The 24,200-nt window shown below is 35.9% G+C and overlaps 1 protein-coding gene across 3 annotated transcripts; it reads right to left on the bottom strand.

The window, feature by feature from the left end:
* Nucleotides 1-736: 736 nt before the first annotated feature.
* On the bottom strand, nucleotides 737-24,135 carry LOC132034233 (DEAD-box ATP-dependent RNA helicase FANCM). Of its 3 annotated transcripts, XM_059424524.1 has the most exons (23): nucleotides 23,985-24,135; nucleotides 23,603-23,915; nucleotides 21,064-21,207; nucleotides 19,728-19,810; nucleotides 19,491-19,605; nucleotides 17,866-17,957; nucleotides 15,631-15,685; nucleotides 15,417-15,538; nucleotides 15,225-15,332; nucleotides 13,228-13,421; nucleotides 12,559-12,689; nucleotides 11,138-11,198; nucleotides 10,978-11,048; nucleotides 9,562-9,611; nucleotides 9,327-9,492; nucleotides 8,972-9,099; nucleotides 8,548-8,892; nucleotides 8,409-8,475; nucleotides 6,692-7,321; nucleotides 6,152-6,583; nucleotides 5,913-5,964; nucleotides 4,789-4,938; nucleotides 737-1,511 (listed from the first exon to the last, which is right to left on the bottom strand). In XM_059424524.1, the coding sequence occupies exons 1-23, from the start codon at nucleotides 24,033-24,035 to the stop codon at nucleotides 947-949; spliced, it is 4,125 nt and encodes a 1,374-aa protein (XP_059280507.1). In that variant the 5' UTR covers nucleotides 24,036-24,135; the 3' UTR covers nucleotides 737-946. The 3 variants fall into 3 exon arrangements, 2 of the variants coding, with proteins under 2 accessions (XP_059280507.1, XP_059280508.1); XR_009409000.1 differs by lacking the exon at nucleotides 5,913-5,964 and having other exon boundaries at nucleotides 1,381-1,511; XM_059424525.1 differs by lacking the exons at nucleotides 17,866-17,957; nucleotides 19,728-19,810; nucleotides 21,064-21,207; nucleotides 23,603-23,915; nucleotides 23,985-24,135 and having other exon boundaries at nucleotides 19,491-19,583.
* Nucleotides 24,136-24,200: the final 65 nt, after the last annotated feature.

Raw genomic sequence — 24,200 nt, 5'->3', positions numbered from 1 at the left:
GGGGAGATTTAGATAGTGGTAAAAGATTGTTTGAATGGATAATCAATACCACAAATTCTATTACTAGTGGTCGTTTGGTTCATGGTATAAGAGAAGTTATCCCGGCGCTAATTTTTATACCACGTTTGGTATAAGGTATAAAATAATCCCGGAATAAATTTATACCTTGCACCAAACGTGGTATAAAAATTAGCGCTGGAATAGCCCACCTTATACCTTCTTAACCCACTTATACTGGATTATTTTATACCATCTTTTAGATGGTATAAATAATCCCATCAGTATGGGATAAATTAGTCCCGGGATTATAATCCCGGGACTATTTCGACCAGCAACCAAACGACCACTTAACAGTATTGAAGGAGATTATGCCACTGTTAATTGACTTATGCTATTGTCTTTAGCTCAAATCTCCTAGCGAAGTCACTGCTATAGAAGCATCAGCAAATGTATTGCTGAAACTGTCAAAGGGAATGCAGTAAGGGGTGTTGAGTTGCCTGATGAGGTTTTTGTTCTTGCATTTAGTTTCATGAACTTTTGGTTTGAGTGCATGTAGTTTATATAAAACCAAAAGAAGGCAGGAGACAAAACGGACAAATTATCATTAAACAAAGTGCAGCCACTTTGTGGTTAATTAAGGGAAGAGAAAAAGAACAATGTAGAAGTGCTTAAATCATTAAGCTTCTCGTGACAAATCTTGAGATAAATAGGCAATAACAAAAGCCATAGAACTCTGCTTAGAGTAGGGAAACAATAATTTTAAAATTATATACAGCAAAATGTTTCTATACTTAAAGCAGATACATACGCCTCAGTTCCATCAAGATGGACTTTCCTGTAACCTATTAAATGATAAATACAACTATCCTATTCTGGACAAATAATAAATTATTATTTTTCCTTTACATAACTGCTCATTCAAAACATGACAGTTGAGACAGCAAAACTAAATTCCCAGATCAAATGAAGGAGCGTTTCCGCCATCAGGAATTTGAGTAATAGGAGGTATTGAAATCACTGTGTTCTGAACCAAGGACTTTGATTTGTTTCTAAGCATTCTAGCAGCCTCTTCTTCCACTGCATCAAAATCGATACTTTGATAGAACAGGTCATCATCAAATGGATCCCCAACTTCATTCTCTGCTGCTGCTTCTTCCAAACAATGCAAGCTTCCACCAGCAGCTGTAGAATGACGAGAGAATTCGTTTTGTAAATTGACAACTGGCAGTGAAGTTGCTTGATAATAGCTCAACTTTCTTTTCCGACTCTCTAAATTGTCATTGTTTTCTCTCAAAGAGCAAGTAGTTGAGCATGGCATGGCTTCTGGTGAGATTCTATTAATACTTTGCTGAAAGCTTGAGGAATTTCTCATTACCGACTTCGGGTCAGTTTGAGGTGTGTGATGATCTGCTGTTCCAGATGACCTCTTGCTTTCATCTGCTCTGACCTCAGAATCAGGAGTATAATCAGTTGATAGGTTTGGAATTGGTGACTGAGTGAGCAATGAACGCCTGTGATTAAAGATTGGCTTAGTTCCAAAAAACAAGGCAATGAAGCCATGATCATCAGTTGATCTATGACTTGAAAAGCTAATTTGATTAACATGAAAATATATCTAAAAGCGCTTCTATCTCCCAGATAAAATTGATACTTTGTCAATAACAAACACCCTCATACCTGAAGCAGTTCACAATAACATTCAAGAAAGTGCTGCAAGAAAATATATATCCATATATTCTTTACAACATTTAGAGCATTTCATGAATGACAAGACCCATGTGCTCCATCCGGAATAGATTGATCTTTTCCCTTTCTTCGGTTACTTTTCTTCTTTTTATTAATTGATTTTGCGAGGAAAGGGGGTTAATACCTACAATGATGTGAATAGTCAAGAAGGATAAGATACGATCAGTGGCGGAGCCAGGATTTTCACTAAGGGGGTTCAAAGTATGAAAAAGTAAACACCGAAGAAGCCAAAGGGGGTTCAACGTCTACTATATGTACATAAAAAAATAATTTTAACCATCTATAAACAGTGTAGTTTTCCTAAGGGGGTTCGATGAACCTCCTTGGCCCTTCCTCCCTCCGCCCCTGGATACGATATGTGTAAAGCTAAAGATTGTGCGAGTATATGCACAAATATATCATGGAGTGCAAATAACACGGTTTAAAGCATAAAGAATCAGCACCCAAACTTTCTTGAGTCACAAAGACTTCTCTAAGCAAAGTTAGATCTCAAGTCAGTGTAAACATAGTATTGTTAATTTTTTTTATTTTTTTATTTTACAGAAAAGCATGGAGGATGCAGGAATGATCAGGATCCGTGTGAACATCGTTTTGCTTATCTAACATGATCAATGCTTACCATTAAGGTGGATATGATTAAGCAAATGGAAAAATATCATATTTCCCCCTATACTTTGAGAAATTGTTTATATTTAACCTTTGTTTGAGTTATCGGATTTAAATGCCCTTGCTTTTACACTTTTGAGTAGGAAGAAAGAGCAATTTTAGAACGTGGAAGAACCCTTAATTTGCTATTTTGCAAGAAGGAGATGACTTAAATGGCTTTGGGTATGGGTATCAACATACAAACTCCATGTGTCGATATAGAAGGTGGGTCCAAGAGGTCTGTTAGGCGGAGAGACATTTGTGATCCGAAGTGTAACGGTGAGGACATTTAAATCTGATAACTCAAAACACAAGGTATATATAAACAATCTCTCAAAGTACATGGGTAAATATGGCCCTTTTTTCGTTAAGCAAATATGAATGATTTTTCTAGTCCTAAAATTCGACCTAGCTATGTTAAATCATCATTTTCTTTACTCCATATTGTGTATTCACTCTCATCGAGAACAGCCAAACGAGATCAATGTGGAGAGTAATCAGATCAGTTATCAGTTTAGTCAATTAAAATTTAACTTTCATGCATCTTCAGAAACCAATACCATTACGTATACCAATAAATTCCTAGCAAACTACAAGAATCCTGGAAGAATGTTGATGATAGAGAATGTCAAATTGATGTATGAGTTTCTAGACAATTCAATAAATATTGCGATGATGAACTCAAAAGCCAGTTCATTTTTAGCAGCAGAAGCAAATAAATCACGGAAACATTGACATAGCCCAGGGTTCCATAAGCATAACATAATTTTCTAGTCCAGGTTCTGGTAATCAGACACTAAGCAACGGGAACTTTTCGGTCAAGATTTTCATAAGAGAGGCTACCAGCTATATCTCACATTTATAAGGGTTTTCAGCTTGGTAAGGTCCAAGGAAAACAAGATAGACCACAAATGTTGCATCTTTTTAGCACTACGAGCCCGTTTGGATTGGCTTATAAGTTGGTCAAACCAGCTTACAAGCCATTTTTAACTTATTTGAGTGTTTGGCAAAAATAGAATACAACTTAAATTAAGTTAAAAAGTACTTAAAATAAGTCAAAATCAAGAAGTTGCTCAACCCCAACTCTTTTTTTTTTGGGCTTAAAAGCCATTTTGGTTTGACCAACAACTTTACCCTTTTATCTCTTATATTTTCTGTTAATTCCAATACTACCCTTACTTCTAAAAACACTTTAAGCACTTTTATCCAAACACGTAACTGCTTATTTATAAAATAACTTTCAGCACTTAAAAGTACTTTAAGCACCTATGCTTAAAAGCCACTTTTTTTTCAGCTAATCCAAACGGGCTCTACATCAACAAGCATTGTTGAATTCCTGAATATAGTACTCTCTCTGTCCCAATTTATGTGATACACTTTCCTATTTAGTCTGTCCCAAAAAGAATGATACATTTCCTTATTTGGCAACAATTTACTTTAAACTTTACCTTTTACGCTTTACGAGATGATCTATAAATACACAAATATCTTTGACTTATTTTAGACCAAAAGATTCAAAAGTCTTCCTTTATTTCTTAAACTCAGTGCACAATCAAACTATATCACATAAATTGGAACGGAGGGAGTAATATAATACGTTTCATGTTGATTCGGAGATAAAAAACAATATTCACTGGACTAAAGCACATCTAATAAAAACAGAATTAACAAGAGATAATTGAATGAAGCACTTAATGATAACAGATTCCTCACTTTTCTCTAACTTTTTTTTTCTTTTTTTCTTTTTCCTTTCTTTGGGTTGGAAGGGAGTTTTACAACGCCACTAAATGCACTATATTAGGGTGAAACCAGGTAAAATAAAGTGCATCACCAGCTATGAAATTTTAAATTTCAGCAAGAAGTTTGTCGCCACATCACTTCACACTTCACATACTGAAGTGGTTTGTCTCATTGAAAGTACCCGCAGATGATACATTCTGAACCACAAAGGGATCATAGTGCTTATAGCCACTACTTAATTCTGAAGCAGGAACTGCAAATTATTAATAACTTGATCCGAATTAATTTTGTTCTAATCCAGAGCAGAGGCACGCAAGTCCCTTACAGGTAGAAGCTGAATACATCGAATAACCCGACCTGATTTTTCAACTGCTTGTTCAATTTTAGTTTACTTGTTAAGCTATTTTGAGGATCAGTTAAATGTGATGCCTAGTCTCATAATGCATTCGTCCCAAAATATTCTTACATCTTTTTCTTTGTTTAGACCTTATGATCAGTCACCACCATTATAGTTCAAAATATGACAGCTTTCCCTCCCCACAATTGAAGAGTGGATAACCTCTAATATCTTCAAAAGAATCAATACTAAAAACGCCTAGAAATGGGAGAAAACTTGTACAACAAAACAGAAAATAAAGAGATGAATTTAATAAAAACCTGTAAATGGCTATCATGTCAACTTCACCAGCCTCAGCTTGACTATCTGCTGCTGTAGGATTTATCCTGTCATCTATGAAACTATCATCATATGTACTGAAATCCTGCTTATCCTCCTCGTCATCAGATACTGAAACTTCTGAAGACACCCTGTGTAAGAACCATTACGTTAGAATAATATCAGGAGAAGTGCATGAAATGTCATCAGGAGCATGAAATTCAATAAAGTATGAAAATTTGACTTGTAACTGGTTTATGGTGGTTACTTTGTTATTTGGATCATTAACTGTAGGATGGATACTCGAAACATCAGTGGGCTGCAGAACAAACTCATTGGGCACTGAATATGTCTATCGCACCATTAATTATGCAGGTGCAGAATCTCGATGAGACCACAGGAAATTGCTCCCATACTTTCCTTTTATTCCTTTATAATGAGTACTTGGACAGTAGCTATCTATAGCTTCTTATTTTTTTCTTTTTTTATCTATAGCTGAAGACAGAAGAATATCTCAATTTTATTCTAAACAAAATCTACTGCACAGATTAAGGATTTCACACAATTTTCCAGGTGTATTAATATCCGTATCAATATTCTTATTTTTATCTTAAGATCTGTTGCTAGAAACTCACTTTTTCCATCAGATACATGAGGAACTTTTATATTTCCCTCTTCTGTAGTGGAAAACGGCTGGACAGGAAAAAGACAAAACTGGAACATCATGAGACTGAGGAAGGAATCAGACATGAAAGGAAGGAATGCCTTGTCAGAGACACAATAAACAACGAAGAGGAGCAAAGAGCTCAATATTACAATCAAGACTTCAGTTATTCACACTCCCACGACTCAGAAAGAATGAAAGGGCGAGGAACTTAATTCTTATGAAGAGTGAAATACGAAAAATACGAAGGAATTCAAATAAGTCTCAATGCTCCTTGGTGAAATCAAATGAACACAATAAAACTTATACTACCAGATTATAGCATGGCTGAGTACTACCAGCAGCAATGTCAGCATATTGACTATGCAATCCATCTATATGTGCTTATTTCAAGAAGTGAGCTAACTAGCACCAATTATAATAGGAAGCATGAGATTTCCAATTCTATAAGAATGAACTTACTCAGCTTCCTCTTCAATGAAGTCTGTCACAATGTTTGGCTGTCGTTTCTCACCTGATGGCAATAACATATGCATCAATATCCAATTTTTCATCCCCAAATGACATAGAATGATAGAATACAAAATCCTAAGGTTGTGGGAAATGAATTGTCAATTTAAACCCTCTCGTATTGAAAAGCAGGAAGGATTAGCAGCAAGCATGCTCTCTTTTTTGATAGAAAAGTAAAGCACTCAAGTTACCTATAGCTCTTCCGTGCTTGAAACCAGTATGACTGGCGGTGCCACACAGAGCTGTCCCTTTTCTGGAAGTACCAGTATTTAGCTTGTCTGGTGGTTTTCTTCTAGGAAGATCACCGTGTTTAAGCAATCTCCTAAACTTCCGTTTTTTCCCAATGCTTTCTGATTTATCTGTAGAGCCCAGTTGCCAGTCTTCGCTGCAGCTTTTGCCTGACATTTTTGCCATAGGAGTTTGATTATCTTCAACAATTACACTAGTGAACTTGCAACTTCTCGGTTCATTACTATCAATGTTTTGTATAGGAGTTGACATTTCATTATATTTTCCACAGGTACTACTGCCACCCACTGTCTTTTCATTCTGTTCTGAAGATTCTTTTGGTGTTGAAAATATGTCTTTAACCATGAACTGTACATCTTTATCCTTAGACACCGCTGCAAAAGAAAAGATAAAACTTTTAAGATAACAAAAGATAATGCTGCAAAAAAAGTTAGGGCATAGTAGTTCCATCAATACACTTGGCTCAAGGAAAAGAAACAGACCGTCAGTTGTAGGAGATTCTGGGACAAAGCCGCTATTGATAAAGTTGGTCAGACGTGGACTTAGTTCCATATCTCCAAAATTTTTGTCTGGCTCATCAGCTACAATTGGTGTACCCAGAATTTGAACCTCCAGACTCTCACCCATGCTCTTACCTTCTGGTTTAACCTTGTGATTCGGGCTTCCAAAATTCCCCTCACAGAGATCAATTATCTCCTGTTGCTTCGCATTAGACGCCACACAGATTCTTGGTGCTTCCAGATTAAATTTTTCTGTAGTACCTGTGTGAGTAGAAGAAACGCCTTTGACTCCATCAGTCTTTTCCTCCAGTTCATTCGCTGAAACCTTTCCATGAAGAGGATCTTTTTCTGGCAGGTTGAACTTTTCAAATAATCCGGTGCTTGTATATTTAGAAACCAAAGTTTCTTTCAGAGATAGTTGGGCAAGAGACGAGACTATAACCCTCCCCTGATCATCAACACTTACAAATTCTGAGCTAAATAGGAAGCCATGTGCATGAGAGTTTTCCCCTTGAAATATGTCAAGAAAAAGTGTCTTTCTATTACTTGGCATCTCCACGGGAATGGAGTCATTATTTTCTTCAGTTTTACAGTCATCTTCAGCAGAACATCCTGTATGAATCTGAACATTTTTAGATACGAGTACGACATACATCCAAATTGTTTTTTTTTTTTTTTTGGACTATTCTTGTTTCTCTTCTATTTTCTTTTGCTTGCTATAGAAGACATCAGAAATAAACAATAAATAATGCTCTTAAATTTGTAAATAATAAGGATCAAGGGGACACTAGCATAAGTTTTCGGTCTTATTTGGCCCTATTGCCTCTGATTCACCAAGAAACAAGAGCTTGTTTGTGAAAATATAACAATGGTAGCTTCAGCTGTTTGGATAATGTCTTAACATATTACAGACATGGACAATGTAGTACAGCCAGCTATATTTCATGTGTTCAAGATCATTATAGCACCAGAATCAGATTCTTAATAATTAGGAAGAAAAGAAGAGCTAGTCTATCAGAGGATAATATCAACATTTCATGTGTTACAGATAATTATAGCACCAGAACCAGATTCTAAGATAATCGAGGAACAAAATAAGAGCTAGTTTATCAGAGGATTGAAGAGAATACTTTTCTTATAAGTAGATTAAAGAGGATACTCATAACCACCTTTGCACGTTTTACAGAATGTACATAGCAGAACTCTTCATGTAGTACATAGCACAACTATAAGTAGAGATATTTACGGATCTTTTTATTTTGTTTCCTTAGATAGATTCACTTGTACATGTATACTTAGCTATTATTCTTGGAATAAAACGATGAGGAATTCTTCCATTGTCTCTTAATACATGATACCAACCCAGATGCCGACCCATCCCAATTCTTGGTTTACATAATGTTGGGCCCCCATATTATGTTGTATACGCTCCAGTTGGCAGGCTTGGGCGTGCGAGGATGTAAAACTGGTGTCTTATAAAAAGGCATATTAACATATCAAAGCACTAATTTTAATACTTAAATCATTGAATAATACCAATTCCATTTGATGAAAATAATCAATAATTTCGGCCAGACTCAGTAGTAATGTAGAGCCTGTATATTAGGGAAGTAAATAGATTATCAAACATCAATTAATAAAGTGATCAAACTGGTGAATAGTTTTGCTGATGAATCTATCGAGTATGTATATAAGTTACCTTTCAGATTTTCTTCACATGGTTCGGTAGCTTCAACTTTCATAGACAAATTTTCAGAATTTTCATCCTGAGCCATCAAAGAGAAGTGATTCAATTTTCAGTTATTCTACAAATAAGAAGTTAATGTCACTGTGAGAACCTCATTGTTAGAAGCTTTGACATCTCGAGGAACAGGCATTTCTTGCAAATTTTGCATGGCATCTATTAGCATCCCTGTTCTAAATGAATGCACCACTCTGTGCACTTTGGATGGAAATGCCTGGGAATGGCGAAAGGCAATAAGTGATGGTTTCCATGCGTCCTGAGTCTCCTGACCAGTAGACTTGAAATATTTCGCGAGCAAGCTTGCTTCTTCATCACTTAATTTGTTCTGGAATGCAGACACCTGGATAGGGTGAACATCTTTGGTGTTTTTTCCACGAGGAACAAACTGTGGTATTGATAGCCTGAGAAACTGGACTTCTGGTTTAAAAATATGTGGAATCTACAATAGGCAAACATACAAACTTCAGAAGGTAATGGTTTCCATGAAGCTGGTGAGAAAATCTGTAGATATGGCATACCATCCTCGGACTGGAATGAAATGAAAAGCTATTCATTCCCCCATTTCTCATGTCTTTGATAATTGTCTTGCCGCTTGTTTGCTTTTGCAAGTAACCTTTTAACTCTCTTCCTTCGTAAGCTAAAACCAGTAGAACTTCATTAAGGAAATCTATTGAAATAAACACATTAAATGGGTGCCAGAAACTGAATATTGCAAGTGCAGAGAGAAAATTGTAATTTTTTTTTTCTGAAATGGGAAAATTGCTTTTGGGGAATCGAACTCTCGGCTCTTACGAGAAAAGTTGTACTTAAAAAAACCAATTTTACAAATGAAAAAAGAAAAAAGGAAAAGCCTAAACTAGATGAAAAGGATATCAACTCGTCCTTCATGTTTCCTTCCTGTTCTGCCCATGCGCTGAATCATTCTCAAAGGTGATATATTAGCATCAAAGCATATGACAAGATCCACTTCCATGATGTCGAGACCTTCTTCACCAATTGATGTTGCAACAATGACATTGTATTCGCCAGTTCGAAATTTCTACATGAAAAAGTCGATTCAAGAAAGGTCGACTGTCAAGTGACAACAGAAGGAGAGCAAAAGAATTACCTCCAAAACAGCCTGTTGATTTTTTTGTGATTGGCCTTTTGATGTTTTGCCTACAAAGGAGTTCATGAAATAATGCTATGAGAATTGCAGATTCTTAGAACTAAAAGTGAAAGAGATGTGTGGAGGCAAATTTCAGTTTGACATATTATCATCAGGAATTAGGACAAACCGAAATATTTGAGGAAAGATACAACATAATAGTAAGAAGATATTCTTCCTCCGATTAAGTGAAAGGACTACCATTGTAGTTCCATCCTGAGGACTGAACATAATAAGTGTTTCACATGATAAACAAGATATAAGCACCAGAAAAAGGCAACGAGAGTTGTCAAAGGCAAAATGACTAGAAAGGCGCCAAGGTTTTGCTGGGGCTTTAAGCGTAAAGCGCAATTAAAACATGGGATTTAGCGAGAAAGGCTAATGGGGAATGTGTGTATGTGATGCATGAAGAAAAAATCATTGTAAAGACAATCAATTTTTTTGGACAAGAGAACTGAGGAAACTATAATTAAGAGAGATATATGAGGTAAATATCCTGTCAACCATTTGATTTAGATGTTAAAATACAATTTTTAGCTTTTTGACTAATTTTCTGATACTAAATTTCGAATTTCTTATATACCTAATCACTAAAAGAACATTTTGTTAACAATTAATATATTTACGTTGTTAGATATTTATTGTCTAGTTCTATCCTCTTAGGGACAATCCATGGCCCACGAGGTGTTTGCCTTAGTACCTCGGTGCCTGCACTAAAGCGCCCTACCTGAGCTTCACCTAACTTCAGGACTTGAGCATGCCTAAAGTGAGTCTTTAACAACACTGACGATACAAACTTTGTCAGAAAGACTAAAGCAAAGTATTTTTAGTTTCACTCAGACTTATCATAGCGACATCAGGTGTTTCTCTCCATTGTATAATGTCATTCTTTTACTTGTCTGTTTGGGGGTAGGAAGGAAGCAGAATTGTTATTACTGCATAGCTGTATCATCAAGCTTAGGAAGGATTCAAATTTTTGAATTTTGTAGCTCAAGCGTATTGGTTTTGGGGCTCACACCGAAGCTCACACCCTCACCGAAAGATGTGGTTCTCACATGTAATAACTGGTGAGACACAGAAAAATGGCAATGCAAGTATATGTCGCATCTTAGAACAGATGTATGTTCAGAAAATTGTAATTATTATTGAAGACCAACTGATACTATCAAAAATAGCAGCCATGAATTCCAGAAAACATGGTAATGATAATAAACTACCACATAAGGAGGAATGAGCAGTACACCTCTTAAAATTATTGCACAAGAATTATTGCGACGGCATTTTTCCAAGAGGAAATAGCCCTTGTCTAACAACGAAACAGATTAAAGTACCAAGTCAGTAGGAGATTGATCTACTGAAATGTAAAGGGTAAGATACCTGAGCTTTGGCCTATGAACTCAGTAGCTTTAACTAAATCCGTTAAACTCCTCAAAGAAAGCAATATGTCACTGCAGCAATCAGGTTTTCAGAATGCGCAATTGCCATCAAGTAATAGAAGTGTGAGAATAGCATTGCGAGGAACTGATATAGGCTTTACCTGACACTTTGTCTAAAATTTGAGAAAATGATAACCCTTGATTTTTTTGGATCACTCGTTTCTGCAACAGATGGAAAGATAACAAAGGAAATAAGAAAGTAGGGTGCACTATATTAACCATGAGAAGGTCTAGAGTCCAAACAAGAGATTCTGAAAAGAAAAAGGAAATCCTGCAGTTTCTACCAGTGGCTTGATCATGATAAATTCCAGCAACATAAAAAACTACATCATCTGGCAAATTTAAGGAGGTAGAACCCTAGAATTACAGTTGACTATATGAAGAAGGATAATTTTTAAAAAAAGATTATATTAACAAAGAGAGAGAGAGAGAGAGAGAGAAACTACTAATAACTTAGTATCTGATATTACAGGGATCCACTTTTCATTGCATAACAAAGCCAATCTCTGCAATTGACAATTTGCACAGAGATGGCATTTCTTCTTGCTAATTTAGCACCATATAGGAAAGGTTGAGTGAGATACTTCTTTACAATATTCTAAGTATAAATCGCTAGCCAAGATTTGACTGTACTCTAGTTTGCACCATAAGCTACAAATGAACTTCAAATCCACCATTAGTAAAGAATAATACTTCATATTCACCTATATCTATTTGTCGACTTGACTTTGGTTTGTCGTTTTCTAGAGGGTAAAAATACCCTGAGCATGAGACCACGAGTATAACACTGTGCTGAGAAGCTGATAATCCACCTAAAGCATGTGAGGCATTCATGATTCTGTCTTTTAATGTGAAAATTAATGTGTAGTGACGAATTATTACCAAAGGCGCTTATCTACAGCCTAAATTTCTGCCCTGCTTGTTTTGGTGGCCTTAAGACTCCCTAACAGGGAACAAAGTTTCAGTAGACAATGATTATCTTTCATTGACATGGTTCAAGAGTTTTATGAACTGCCCAGACTGTAACAGAAGAAACAGGTTAAAATTTTGGCTTTTTGAAAAACGGGAATGGTAGAAGAATGTATTATCCCACTTAGAATTCCCTAGGACTAAACAACAAAGTTAAGTTTGAATTTTATTCCAAAGAAGAACCAAAAGCTTCATTAAAAACAGTAGAAACTAAATCATAATTCTCCACTATTAAACTCAAAGGATAATAGTTGCCGATGTGCCACAAACTTTGCCTCTTCCTATTACGATTACTAAGACGGGAGAAGTCTAAAATTTACAACAAACACAATCCTAAAATGAATTTGCAAAATCAAAAGAATCGAATAACATACCCAAACTCTCAAACCTATTGACAAACAATCAAGTTTCATTAATAAAATGATGTCTGAACCAAAAAAAATTAAAAACATGCGTCAAAGCCGATTTGCATCCAAGTAAACATAAACAGGGTGCTCAACAATTATAATGAACAAATATTTAAAGAAACAGAAGACTGTGATATGTAACATACTGAAATGATCGTTCAGTATTTCCAGCGTTTTTGATAACTTAGGACTAGGAGCACCATGAGATACAACTTGCTGCATTAAACGCTTTGCTTTCAAAAGAATTTCATTTCTGCCCATCAGTCGTCCAAACAACCTATAAACGACATGTACATGTTTAGAGAACAGACAAAAGCTTCCATCTATCTAATCTTTCAGAAAAGACGAGGTAGAAGTTGTACAAATTCGGTAAATTAACTGCACAATACGTATATGACAGTATCTTGGATGTCAGGATTTGAAGATGAAGACTGGCTCAAGGAATAATTTGTTTACTTTGTTAGCAATTTGTCAAATCAGTTTGGAGGATCATAAGTCTAATCTGGTTCTAACTTTTCTTATTCTTGCCAGCTCAAACTATGAATATATTGTGATAGACTATATTTCCTTTAAGCTTAATTATTAATAAAGTTGCCATCAGGCTCCCAGCCTAATGACCTATTAATCTTTAAAAAAAAAAAAATTTAAAAAAAAAACTATCTTGGATGCAATTGGTGATGTCACGTTGAAATGCATTTGGGCAGCATGTTATTAGGAGGGATATTATTGTTCAAACAAACCCACTCATTGAAAACAAAATACATTCTTCCATCAAGTTGAATTAATCAAACTCTGGATACTCAAAGAGGACAAACTTGGATTGCAGTTTTTCGTCAAGCATCTCAAATGCAGATTTTATCCCATGGCTCGAGAGCAGCTTCAATATATGGGAAAGTGTTATAAGAACACCATATAGTCCATCAATTTCTTGAAACTTCACTTGAGGCAAATTTTGAGGTGGAGCTTCACGAAATCTTGACCGTGAATCAAGTATCAGATGTGGGCTTAACTGTAAATTGGACAAGACAAACAAACCTTAAGAAAGGAACACAAGTGTACATATATATATTTATAGAAGAGGGATTGTGCTATCCCATTTTAGTAGTGACAACAGTAACATAAAACAGCTGAAATGGAAGAAAAGCACATTCAATATGTACATATGAATATGGTTATAATGCTTTGTAGAGCCCTTGAAGAATAAAAGACTGTATAGTCTTCGGAAATGGAAAACATGATACATTAGCAAATAAATAGTTCAATTCCACTATCCAAATACTATCCCCTGCTCGCTCAATGTATCCTCTTTTTGCAAACGTGATTTTGGTTAAAGCATATATAGGACCCCTTGTCTTTTATATTACTCTGATTATTTTATTTTTTTTGAAAAGGCAAAACTTATATATTTATCCAAAAATCAGACCTGCCACAAACAGTTACAGGTCTCGATAGTTATAAAGGAGTATTCAGAAGATCTTCAATCCTATATAGTACTCTGATTATTTCACAGATTGAAAGTGGTCATTATCTGTATTTTAGAGCAGAAACCTCTAGAATCATCTTAGTACAATCCGGTAAAAGAGCATACACGCCCCAAACATTTGAGTTTAGTGATGTGAAGACATTAAGGACCTGTTAGGCCATACAAACTATTCACCTGTTTGGCCATACAAACTATTCACCTTTTCCCGGAATAATTTTTCACTTTATCTGAAAATAAGTCTTTGGCCATGAAAATTCCAAATTCAACTTGAAGTTGTATTTCAAATTTGGAAAACAACTTATAACCTGTTTTTCAACTCACTTTTCACTTTTAAAGTTGTATTTCAAATCTGAAAATTACATGCATGAACAATATTATTCCAAATATTCTTTGCAAAAAGTATATTCAAACACAACTCCATCTTCAACTCCAACTTCATAAACTCCAAATAAAGTGAAAAATATTTGGAATCTATGGCCAAATGCCTACTTAGAACAAAAAAAGTCAGGATTTCTGAAACAGAAATTTACAATTCGACTTTTTCAGAAATTATACCTTATTAATGACATTAAATCAAATTTACCACCAACAGTTCTATTTTCTACTCTTTAACAAATTAAAATAGATATTTTACTTTTGCAACTATTAACTGTGTCAATGCACATGGAAAAAAAAGATGCACAACCTTCTTTGCTTGGGCATCTTTTCTAATGATTTTATTGAATATTCGAGCCTTCTATCGGAGCACGGTTACAAGGAGGGCAATGTGCTTGGGCAGCAGTAATCCCCAAGTGAAAATGAAATTCACTAATGATGTCCTTAGGATTATAAAGAGGAAGTGAGGATAGAACAAATCATTGTGCAGAAACCTGGATCTCAGGAGAATAGATGCTTGTGCAGGAAGGCGAGGGAAGGCTCATCATCAAAACTAAGTAAGAAAAGGCTGACAGAGGACTGCGGAGCCTTGGAGACTATCACAAGATAGTCTACATTAAATAATGCAATCAAAACCATACACTATATGCGCTTTAGATTCAAACAACTTTCCAGTCTCGCAGGATAGGAGTCACATGGAGGCATTAGCATCCGTTTAACAATAGACCCCATCACTATAATCCACTTAGAATTGCAAACATGAAAGAAAAAAATAACCAGAACAAAAATAGGAAGAACGTGAAAAGAGGATAACAAATAACTTCATTGAACAACTATCCTATACCTGAACTTCGTTGACTGACTAGTCAGAACAGCACATCCAAAAATGTAACAAATAACTATATCATGATTAAATAAAATATCTAAAGAATGTTCAAATAATAGTAGCCATACTGTCCGGTTATTCAGTGATAGTCCGTATGCACGAAGCCGATTCACTAATGGGTCCATTACTTCAGAGAGGAGATCACCAACTTCGACAGCTTGTTGGCCCATGGGAACCTGAAAGTATGATTAGAAAAATTTTGAACATAAACTACAACGAAAAAGCTTCAACAGAAAGCCAAAAGGGAGTTTTATTTATACTGTTATCTGTTCAATCTTTCGAGCATGCACATATGGGAGCACATCTGGGTCAGTTTCATTTCGGTATTCAAGTGTTGATATTTGCAAGTTATCGATCACTTTCTGAACTGCCTGCCTTTTAGCTGACATATGGAAGATCCCAATAAGAAGGGAGACACAAGGCATGAGACCGATTTAATTTCCAACAAAGTCCACCAGATGATTAGTTACTTACACCCAGGTGTTGCAGTTAATGCTAATATCCTCACTTGGACATGAAATGCCATCAACTGCAAATAAACCAAAAAGGTTAGAATTTTCACCAACCAAATATAGATAAATTAAGGAATTGAGATGGCAATTCCGACCTAGCTTATAGAAATCTTAACAGGAAAAGGCCTGATAATCTCCCCCAAATGTTTCCCTTATTATTGGACACTGGAACTTTTTTAAAAAAAAAATAACATGGAATATATCATTATACGGGAAAACACTCCTGCAATCAAGAGGTAAACTGAAAAATTGAGAACCTACAAAATTAAATGGTTCTCTACAACTAAATGGCTCTCTACAAAAGACACCCATCCTTCAATGCAAATAGGGATCTCATGGGTGCCCCAAAAAGAAATTAAGGATACAAGTCTATTCTTTGAAGGATAGAAGTCTATTCTTTGAATGTAAAAGATTAATTCCATTTCCATCAAAAGCTATCCTGTTTCTCTCTCCAAACCACCCACATGAGAGCTAACGGAGCAATATCCCACACTCTGTATCCTATCTTCCTTCTTCTAAAGGCCACACTAAATAAGTGCCATTCACCGTTCCCGGCATGGTCGACAAAAATCCAAACTATCTCAAGTTTTGCCACAACTGTGGCTACCTGGCAATGTAGAAAAAGGTAGTCTACGTCCTCACCCGATATTTTTTTACACATAAAGCACCAACTACCATAGGTAATCCTTCTCTTCCTCACGTTTTCAGTCAACATCGCTCGTCTAATGGCAACCACGCAAAGAAACAAACTTTTCTTGGCGCCCTAGGAATCCAAACAGAAAAGTGAGGGAAAAGCGCCTCAACGAAACACAGAAAGGTCAAGGTTTCATCTATTCAGGCACGATTTTTTTGCTATATCAGTGATATTTACCATTTCAAAAGAAAAAAACAATTATGATCCTCACTTTTTTTTTGGCACCGGATTAAAAATATACATCATAATGTAGCTTGAGAAAATGAAATAAGAATTTGAATTTTGAAACACATAGAAGCCTGGCTGGTTGGAAATGGGCCAAATCTGATGATCACTGGCAGGAGTTGGCCAATGATTTGAATTTTGCAGGGAAAAGCAGAACAAGAATCTGAGGTAGAACGCTGAATTAGGTATATAAAGCTGGTACTAGACCAACAATCGATTTCTATTTCTACATAGAGCAAAATGAAGCAAATAAATTATTCCCACAATCCCTTTATGTCAGTTATCACAATGACAAGTTAGTGTTGTCAAAGGCACGCTTAGCCCTGACGCGAGATGCAAAACAAGTTGAGTGCTTCGCCTTGCTTAGCGGGCTCGTCATTGTCGTCATCAAGGCTCTAAGGCAAACTTTTCCTTTCTAATGAGCGTAATCTTGAAGAGGTGACACTAAACAATTGACATTAAAAAAAAAAAAAAATCTTTGTCCATATATTTGTTATTCTTGCTTATAATTATGTGTTGTTGTTGTTATATTCTTTAATATCCAGCTTTGCTTCTTGATTTGCTACTCCGAGTACATGGGTGATTCGCTGTCGAAAAACTTGGAGTAAAATCCCTTTTACAACCAACATAGAATTGGTACTGCATTTCCTTGATTCTGTCCACACTTGAGCAATCAAATCCATGATACTTTTGAACTCTGACAGTACCATCTTGGTGCTGTAATTCATGAATAAAACTAGTGTACTTGTTATAAAGTTACATAGAGGACTTTAAATTTCCTGAATTTCTCTTTCTATCGAAAAAGATATCCATGCAGCTCCACATCATTGTAATAATTTATTGTGGAGTACGGGATACCAAATTGTTGATAAACTGTCCAGATTATAGAATCTTACATGGGGTAAAAGGCTAATTTATCAAAAAGGAGAGGGTGATCGCCTTTCTCAATCTCTCACCTCCCCATGAATAGGTATTCTCATGCAACAACTGTGAATAGTAAATAGTTAACACAGTGAAAACACTGAGCATATTTCCCAGTCATCTAAAATTGTTTAGAAATATTGATTATCAACTGAAAGGAAAGAACGATCATAAACAGGTACCAGGTGAAATTCACATGGCAAAGCAACTCAAAGTTACAAAATAGTGTCACGTTGAGATAGGTTTGAAGCAATGTTTAGAAGATCCACTTTCATAAAAATCAGGGAGCAAGTATTTGACAGAACGTTAAGAATCATATCAGAAAGCTAGCGCATAAAAACAAAGTACATGACAAACCTCGCGAACTACTACACAATAAGAGTAATTTCCACTTGCGCGATGAGCCTCGTCGATGACCAAGCAAACTAGATGTTTCACGAAGCAAATTCCTGTGATATATTTACAGATGTAACTTCATAAATGTTCATTATGGCCTAAGAAGGGGCAATTACAAAGATATGAGATTTACAATTATCTTAATCAAAAGGAAGTATATTCAATGTGCATTATAAAAGAATTAAAACCAAAAAGTTACACCAACAGCATTTTATTTACTAAGAAAGCAATCAACCGAGGCTAAGTTGGATCTATTTGGGGTGTGAGCCATTGGCTATTAGCAATCATATGTTAAACTCACTGTTGGAAAACTTTCCCTTGTGTATACTGTATTATATATTCCAAGACAGCACAAGATAAGCTCCATTTAGCATCAAGACGTGATAGCAATCAAGTTTGCCAAGAAGCATGCAGTCCCTTAGAAAAAGCACCATAACCATAAACTAAACTACAGATACCGAATCCCCTAAAGAATGAAGTTGACTCATATGATATCCCCTAACAAATGAATTCACCTCCATGATGGACACCAATGACACCATAATCATGGAACATAAAAATATCATAAAGGAACTGGCGATGACCATAATGAACAGGAAAATCCATAATAAGATCCAAGTAATTCAAGCAGTTATAAACTGCTAAAAGCTCGTGAAGCAATAACAACCTTTTGTGCGTCTATTAACCTAAACGAGATATACTCAAAGTGGTTATCATCAAGTAAACGTAATTAAATTTACTACAACTTGGCATATTCAATCTTAACCATTTGATACCTCTACTACCTTCTTTTTTCATATTTTGAGCATATTTAGATAGTATTTTTTTTTTTATTTTTTTTTTGAAATTGAGCATATTTAGATAGTATCTAAGCAGAATAATTCTATTTGGGCCAAGCAATTAACCTATAATAATTCTTATTCCCAAGGTAGGGGTAAGGTCTACCGGAAACAGCCTCTCTACCTCCCAAGGTAGGGGTAAGGTCTACCGGAAACAGCCTCTCTACCTCCCCAGGTAGGGGTAAGGTCTATCGGAAACAGCCTCTCTATCTCCCCAGGTAGGGGTAAGGTCTGTGTACACTCTACCCTCCCCAGACCCCACTTTGTGGGATTATACTGGGTATGTTGTTGTAATTCTTATTCAAACCTGGAAAGCTAAATATAATAGAGTCCTCAAGTTTCTACTAAATAGTTAAATCTGTTTTTTTCTTTAAAACAAGAAAGGCATAATCACAAAATTCATTTGTCAGTTAAATAGCTTCTTATCTGCAGAAAGTGTAGAGTCAATACATGAAATAACCTCCAAGAGTATGTCAAAAAATATATAATATATATAGATTCAGTTTTTGACATTTTTTCAACACCTCCAATAAGAGAGACTATGGTTGTTGACGCTAAAGTGATCCAATTATACAAATATAAGTGACTCTCCTCTAGTTTGTGCATTGACATCCAGAAATTCAAATAGCTCACCGGAAGTTAAATCATGAAAGCACAAATCATGTGCAGGTTAAACCACGAATCTCTTGAAAACATGGAAACTATAAACACATAAACACGTATCCGCACTAGAGTGTAGAATGTCACCAGAATGTATATCCTTCTCCAGTACTTGTGGAGTAACAAAGAAAACTCGTCTCTCTTTCCATAAACTCGCTCTTCTCAAAGGATTTGTTTGACCTGTCAGATCAATTGTGCACTCCTGCAATCAGTTTAGTAACAATTGTCTCAAAATGTAAATAACAGTACATTTGCTCTTTTAGGACATTGGATTAGGAAAACAACTTTAAAATAATATAAAGCAAAACAAAACTCCTAGCTTACTTGTGGAATATCTACAAACTTATGTAATGCTTCCACCTGCTGCAGAACAAGTGGCCGTGAAGGAGCTGCAAAAACAATTTTTCCTGCCATTGGGACACCATCGAGAATAGTTAATCCAAAGGATTTAAAATATATTCTAAACAGATATATATATATATATATATATATATATATATATATATATATATATAACAGGACAGTCATCAGTAACTGAAGGGCTCATCGGGATTCAGCCATCTTAAGAACTGCAGTTTCCTTTGTTCACAAAATTGAAAACTGCATAAAATGAAGTATCTGGCCTAATATGGTTGCTGCTTAATATTTCACAGTTATTAGCATAAGATGTGCACTCAATATACAAGAACTCGGAACAATACCTTGAAAAGTCAAAGCAAAATATAACAAGTAGAATTAGCTGCTGACAGAGGTGCATTGATATCAAAATGATCATTGGCAAGTGACAAGAGATTAATAAGCAACGTTTAGGAATCAAAAAGCCCGAGGTTTACTGGTTCATATATCATGAATTTAAACTTGCTCTTTTACAGCATATAGAAGTGGATGTTTGGTATCTGTGGGATTTTTGTTTGTGGAGATTTTAACACTTATTTCAAAAAAAAAATCTTTATACAGGGTGCACGATAGTTGAAACTGTAAAAGATTCATCAAAGAAAAGAGGATACTGGGACGGGAAAGCATGAAGTCCTAAATTTGCTATAGAACTGCTTAAGTCACACTTGTGCAACTTCATTTGGCATCTGGATAAACGAGGTAGTGTTCGATCAGGAGGAGGACTGCGAACATCCGTCTCATGAACCGCCACAGAACCAAGCATTTCTCGCAAGCTGGGATCTTGCGTGTCCAGGATCCCATTAGATCTACCGGTGACTGGCTGGGGGGTTACCACTTCCCTTGTCAGGGGTGGAAAACGAATCTGCATCTCGTACGATACAACCCTTTTGATTTTAGTTGGGAAAGAATGTCGAAGTCCATCTAAACCGTACAATGAAGAATAAGAGGGGAGCAAAGCCCCAGTGGAACGCTATTGACTAACCATTTCACAATTAAAACCCAGTCTATTCAACATTTTACTCTTAATATATGTAGAGTTTAAATTAGGTTTAGTTTATTGGGATGCGGGGAGTAAATTCCGGTGTTCAAAGAACCTACTTGTCATTCTTGTATACCTCAAGATTTCAGCAGATTCAGCTGAGACTAATTTTGCTTCTCATAAACTAGCTCTCCAATGTAGAGGCATGATGTGAGTAGTTACTGGAAATAGTATGGTGACAAGTTCGAAAAAATAAGAAATAAGATAGTTGTAGCATTGCATTACCTTCTGGGAACCACCTGAAATAATTATACATTACAACAGCAGCAATAAATGTCTTTCCAAGTCCTGTGGGTAATGTCACTAAGGTATTGCTAAAAAGAGCTGTGCGGACGATAGAAAATTGATAATCACGACGATCGAAATTTACTGCAAGGAAAAAGAAGGTAAATGAACATGAGTCTTCATTCCAAGAAGCTACTACAATGTTTTATCTAAAAGACAGTAACTTCATAGAGCTTATTATTATCCATGCAAAAGTTTCATTCAAGCAGCATAACTATTCAAGATTGTCTGTTTATTTAACTATCATGTTATTGCACTGAGATATTGTGCTTAAAATTTAACTAAAAAGGGGTGGCATTAGCACTTGGCAAAGAAAATTATAGTTACTTTTGAGAAAGTAACACAAAATGATTTTCATCTATTCCCGCCATTGCTATATTATGTGTGCAAGGATAACAATAAATTAACCAGGTGAAATATAACACATGATTTTTCTTCCTTTTTTCTTTCTTTTAATAATGGTAGTGCCCGACCAACAAACACGTGCCTCGACTGATTCATTTGGCAGCCTACTACACCCACAAGCGCAGTTGTCAGGTCAACCTGCTCACCAAGGATGGAAAAGATACTGCTTGGTATTGTAGTTGAGATTCAAACATGGGATCTCCAAGTTGCACTTATACACCTGAACCACTCAGTCATCCCCTTGGGGATACAATAAATCGTATATATAAATTCCTAACAAGTCTAATCAACAACTAAAGTAACTATCAAACCTGCTGCGTGTGTGTGAACAAACCCTTACATGAAAAGTAGCAAAAAAAGAAGCTACTTACAAGGTTTTGTATACTCTTAAGGCTATGAAGCCTTTTGGGGAAAACCGTACGTGCTTGGCTCAAAGCAAATAATATCACATTATGTTAAGAGTATCTTTGGGTTGTTTTACCCCAACTACAGAGCCAATGGTTTGGCGGAGTGATGGCGTGGGGTCCGACTTATTGCCTTTGCCTGTCTATGAGTCGGTTTACTACCTTTACCCGTAGCTTGAAGAACACACAAAGAAGAAGATTGTGGGCTTGGTGTCATAAATACTCGAATGATGTGGGTGGCATAGAGTTAATCTCCAAATTGGCCCATGAATGGTGATGGGTCATGCGGAACTTAGTTCAAGAGGGAGATTGTCGGGTACGTGTGAATGAAGTCTTAGATGAAAAGTAGAAAAGAAAAGAAGCTACTTATGAGGTGTCGAATACTCTAAATGGTGTGAGGCCTTTTAGGGAAAACCATGGGGGCTTGGGCCAAAGCGTACAAACAACGCCAGGGGAAGTGCATGCCGATTTCAGGACAACTATTTAAGTTATACCCGGAGTCCTAAACTTTTGCAAGTTTAACTGCTTCAAATCAACTTCAAACACGCGATGTCTGAAGTTCAGCGGGTAAATAAACTTCTAAAACGCGATGTCTAAAGTTCAGATATTCACGCCTGAAGTTTGGTTTGTCAAAGTCTAACTTCAAACAATTAGAAAGCAAGCAAACTTCAGGCATGAACTAGACACATATGCCTAAAGTTCAGCCATTTATTGCTTGAACTTACGGCACATATACTTAAAGTTAAGTCATTTTTTGCCTGAACTTACGGCACATAGGCTTGAAGTTCAGCCATTTTTGTCTGAACTCCAGTCATCTTTGCCTGACAATTTTTTGTTTGGAAACAGCTTGTTCTATGAATTTCAGCAATTCAACACGCAGATATACTCCAAATGAGCTCAAGTTTAAAACATAGTTCTAAATGTCATAAAGAACAAATCCTAATTATTAATTTGTCAAAACAACAACAAATCTAAGAAAATCATTTTGCAACAGTGGTGAATTTCCAATTTTTCAAGTTTTTCCAACAACACCCACTTGATTCAAACTCACTTTTCATATTCGAAATTCGAGACCCACTTCTTCAAAGAATTATACTTCAATTGCTATATATTCAAACAACACTATTATACAACAACTAAGAAGAAGAATAAACAAGAAGATAAAATTATACTTCACCTTTTTTTTTTTTTTTTCTGATGTTTGCCAAAACTGGGTACAGGTTAAACAATATTAAAATAATATTACGAAAACGGGTACAACTTAAATGACAGGGACCAAATAGGGCCCCGTGAAATTTTTACCATCGCACACGTGTTAAGAGTATCTTTGGGTTGTTTTCGCCCAACAAATCCTACGTTTACATTGATTAGGGTACAGGTTTGCATCAGGTACAAACACAACAACAACAAACCCAGTATAATCCCACAAGTGGGGTCTGGGGAGGGTAGTGTGTACACAGACCTTACCCCTACCTTGGGAGGTAGAGAGGCTCATCAGGTACAGACACGTTCAGCTTTAATCGAAGTTCATATTATTTGGGACACAAATATTATCTCATTTGAGACGTGCATCAATTGAAATGAAGACACATTTTTTACTTCTATAAGACAATAATATGTAAAAAAAAAAAATTGATAATTTGAAGTAGCAAAAACAGTGAAAAAAAGACCTGGGAAAATCCAAGTTTTTGCAGCCTCCTGATCAATCTCAACATAACTAGTCCCACAAGATTCAAATTCATCATTTTCCTTCTTTTCACCAAACCCACTAGATTTCTCAGCATTCTTGGTGGGGTTTTGGATAAATTTATCAAGTGTAGATTGCCTAGAAGAAGAAGAAGCAAAAGGGTATTTATGGGTTTCCTTAATTTGATGATTTGAATGAGAAGTAGAAGCAAAATTAGAAGAAGATGGTCTGTTGGAAATTGCTGTTGCTTCAAGAGCACCATCTATTTCTTTGACAGCTAAATCCCAATCAAATTCCTGTTACAAAAACAGCGTTAGAAGCACAAAACAAAGGGGAAACACATAAAACATATAGAGAGAGCTTACATCATCATCTTCATCATCAACTATGTAGAGAGGTGTAGATGAAGAAGCCATTTGTGGGGAATGGAGAAAGAAGCAAAGGAGGGAAACTTGTAAAGACCCTTTGAATGACAGAAACTGGAAAATAGCGCCAGAGGGATCCTTCCAACTTTTCATTTTTTATAGGGTAAAGGGCCAAAAATACCCGCGAATTATTCGAAATAGGTCAAATTTACCCTA

The sequence above is a fragment of the Lycium ferocissimum genome, chromosome 10 (genome assembly GCF_029784015.1).
Source record: "Lycium ferocissimum isolate CSIRO_LF1 chromosome 10, AGI_CSIRO_Lferr_CH_V1, whole genome shotgun sequence".
In the NCBI taxonomy this organism is placed as follows: domain Eukaryota; kingdom Viridiplantae; phylum Streptophyta; class Magnoliopsida; order Solanales; family Solanaceae; genus Lycium; species Lycium ferocissimum.
Note: the sequence above shows the minus strand (reverse complement) of the source record. Positions and strands in the feature narration are given on the sequence as shown.

Bases quoted from the DNA above. Each gene is read 5' to 3' on its own strand.
- LOC132034233 (XM_059424524.1), bottom strand. From the start codon at position 24,035: ATGGCTTCTTCATCTACACCTCTCTACATAGTTGATGATGAAGATGAT. The intron at 23,916-23,984 runs GTAAGCTCTCTC...TTTTTGTAACAG, and splicing joins TTGATGATGAAGATGATGAT to GAATTTGATTGGGATTTAGC. The intron at 15,333-15,416 runs GTATAAATAAAA...TCATACTTTCAG, and splicing joins GAAAGATTGAACAGATAACA to GTTCCCATGGGCCAACAAGC.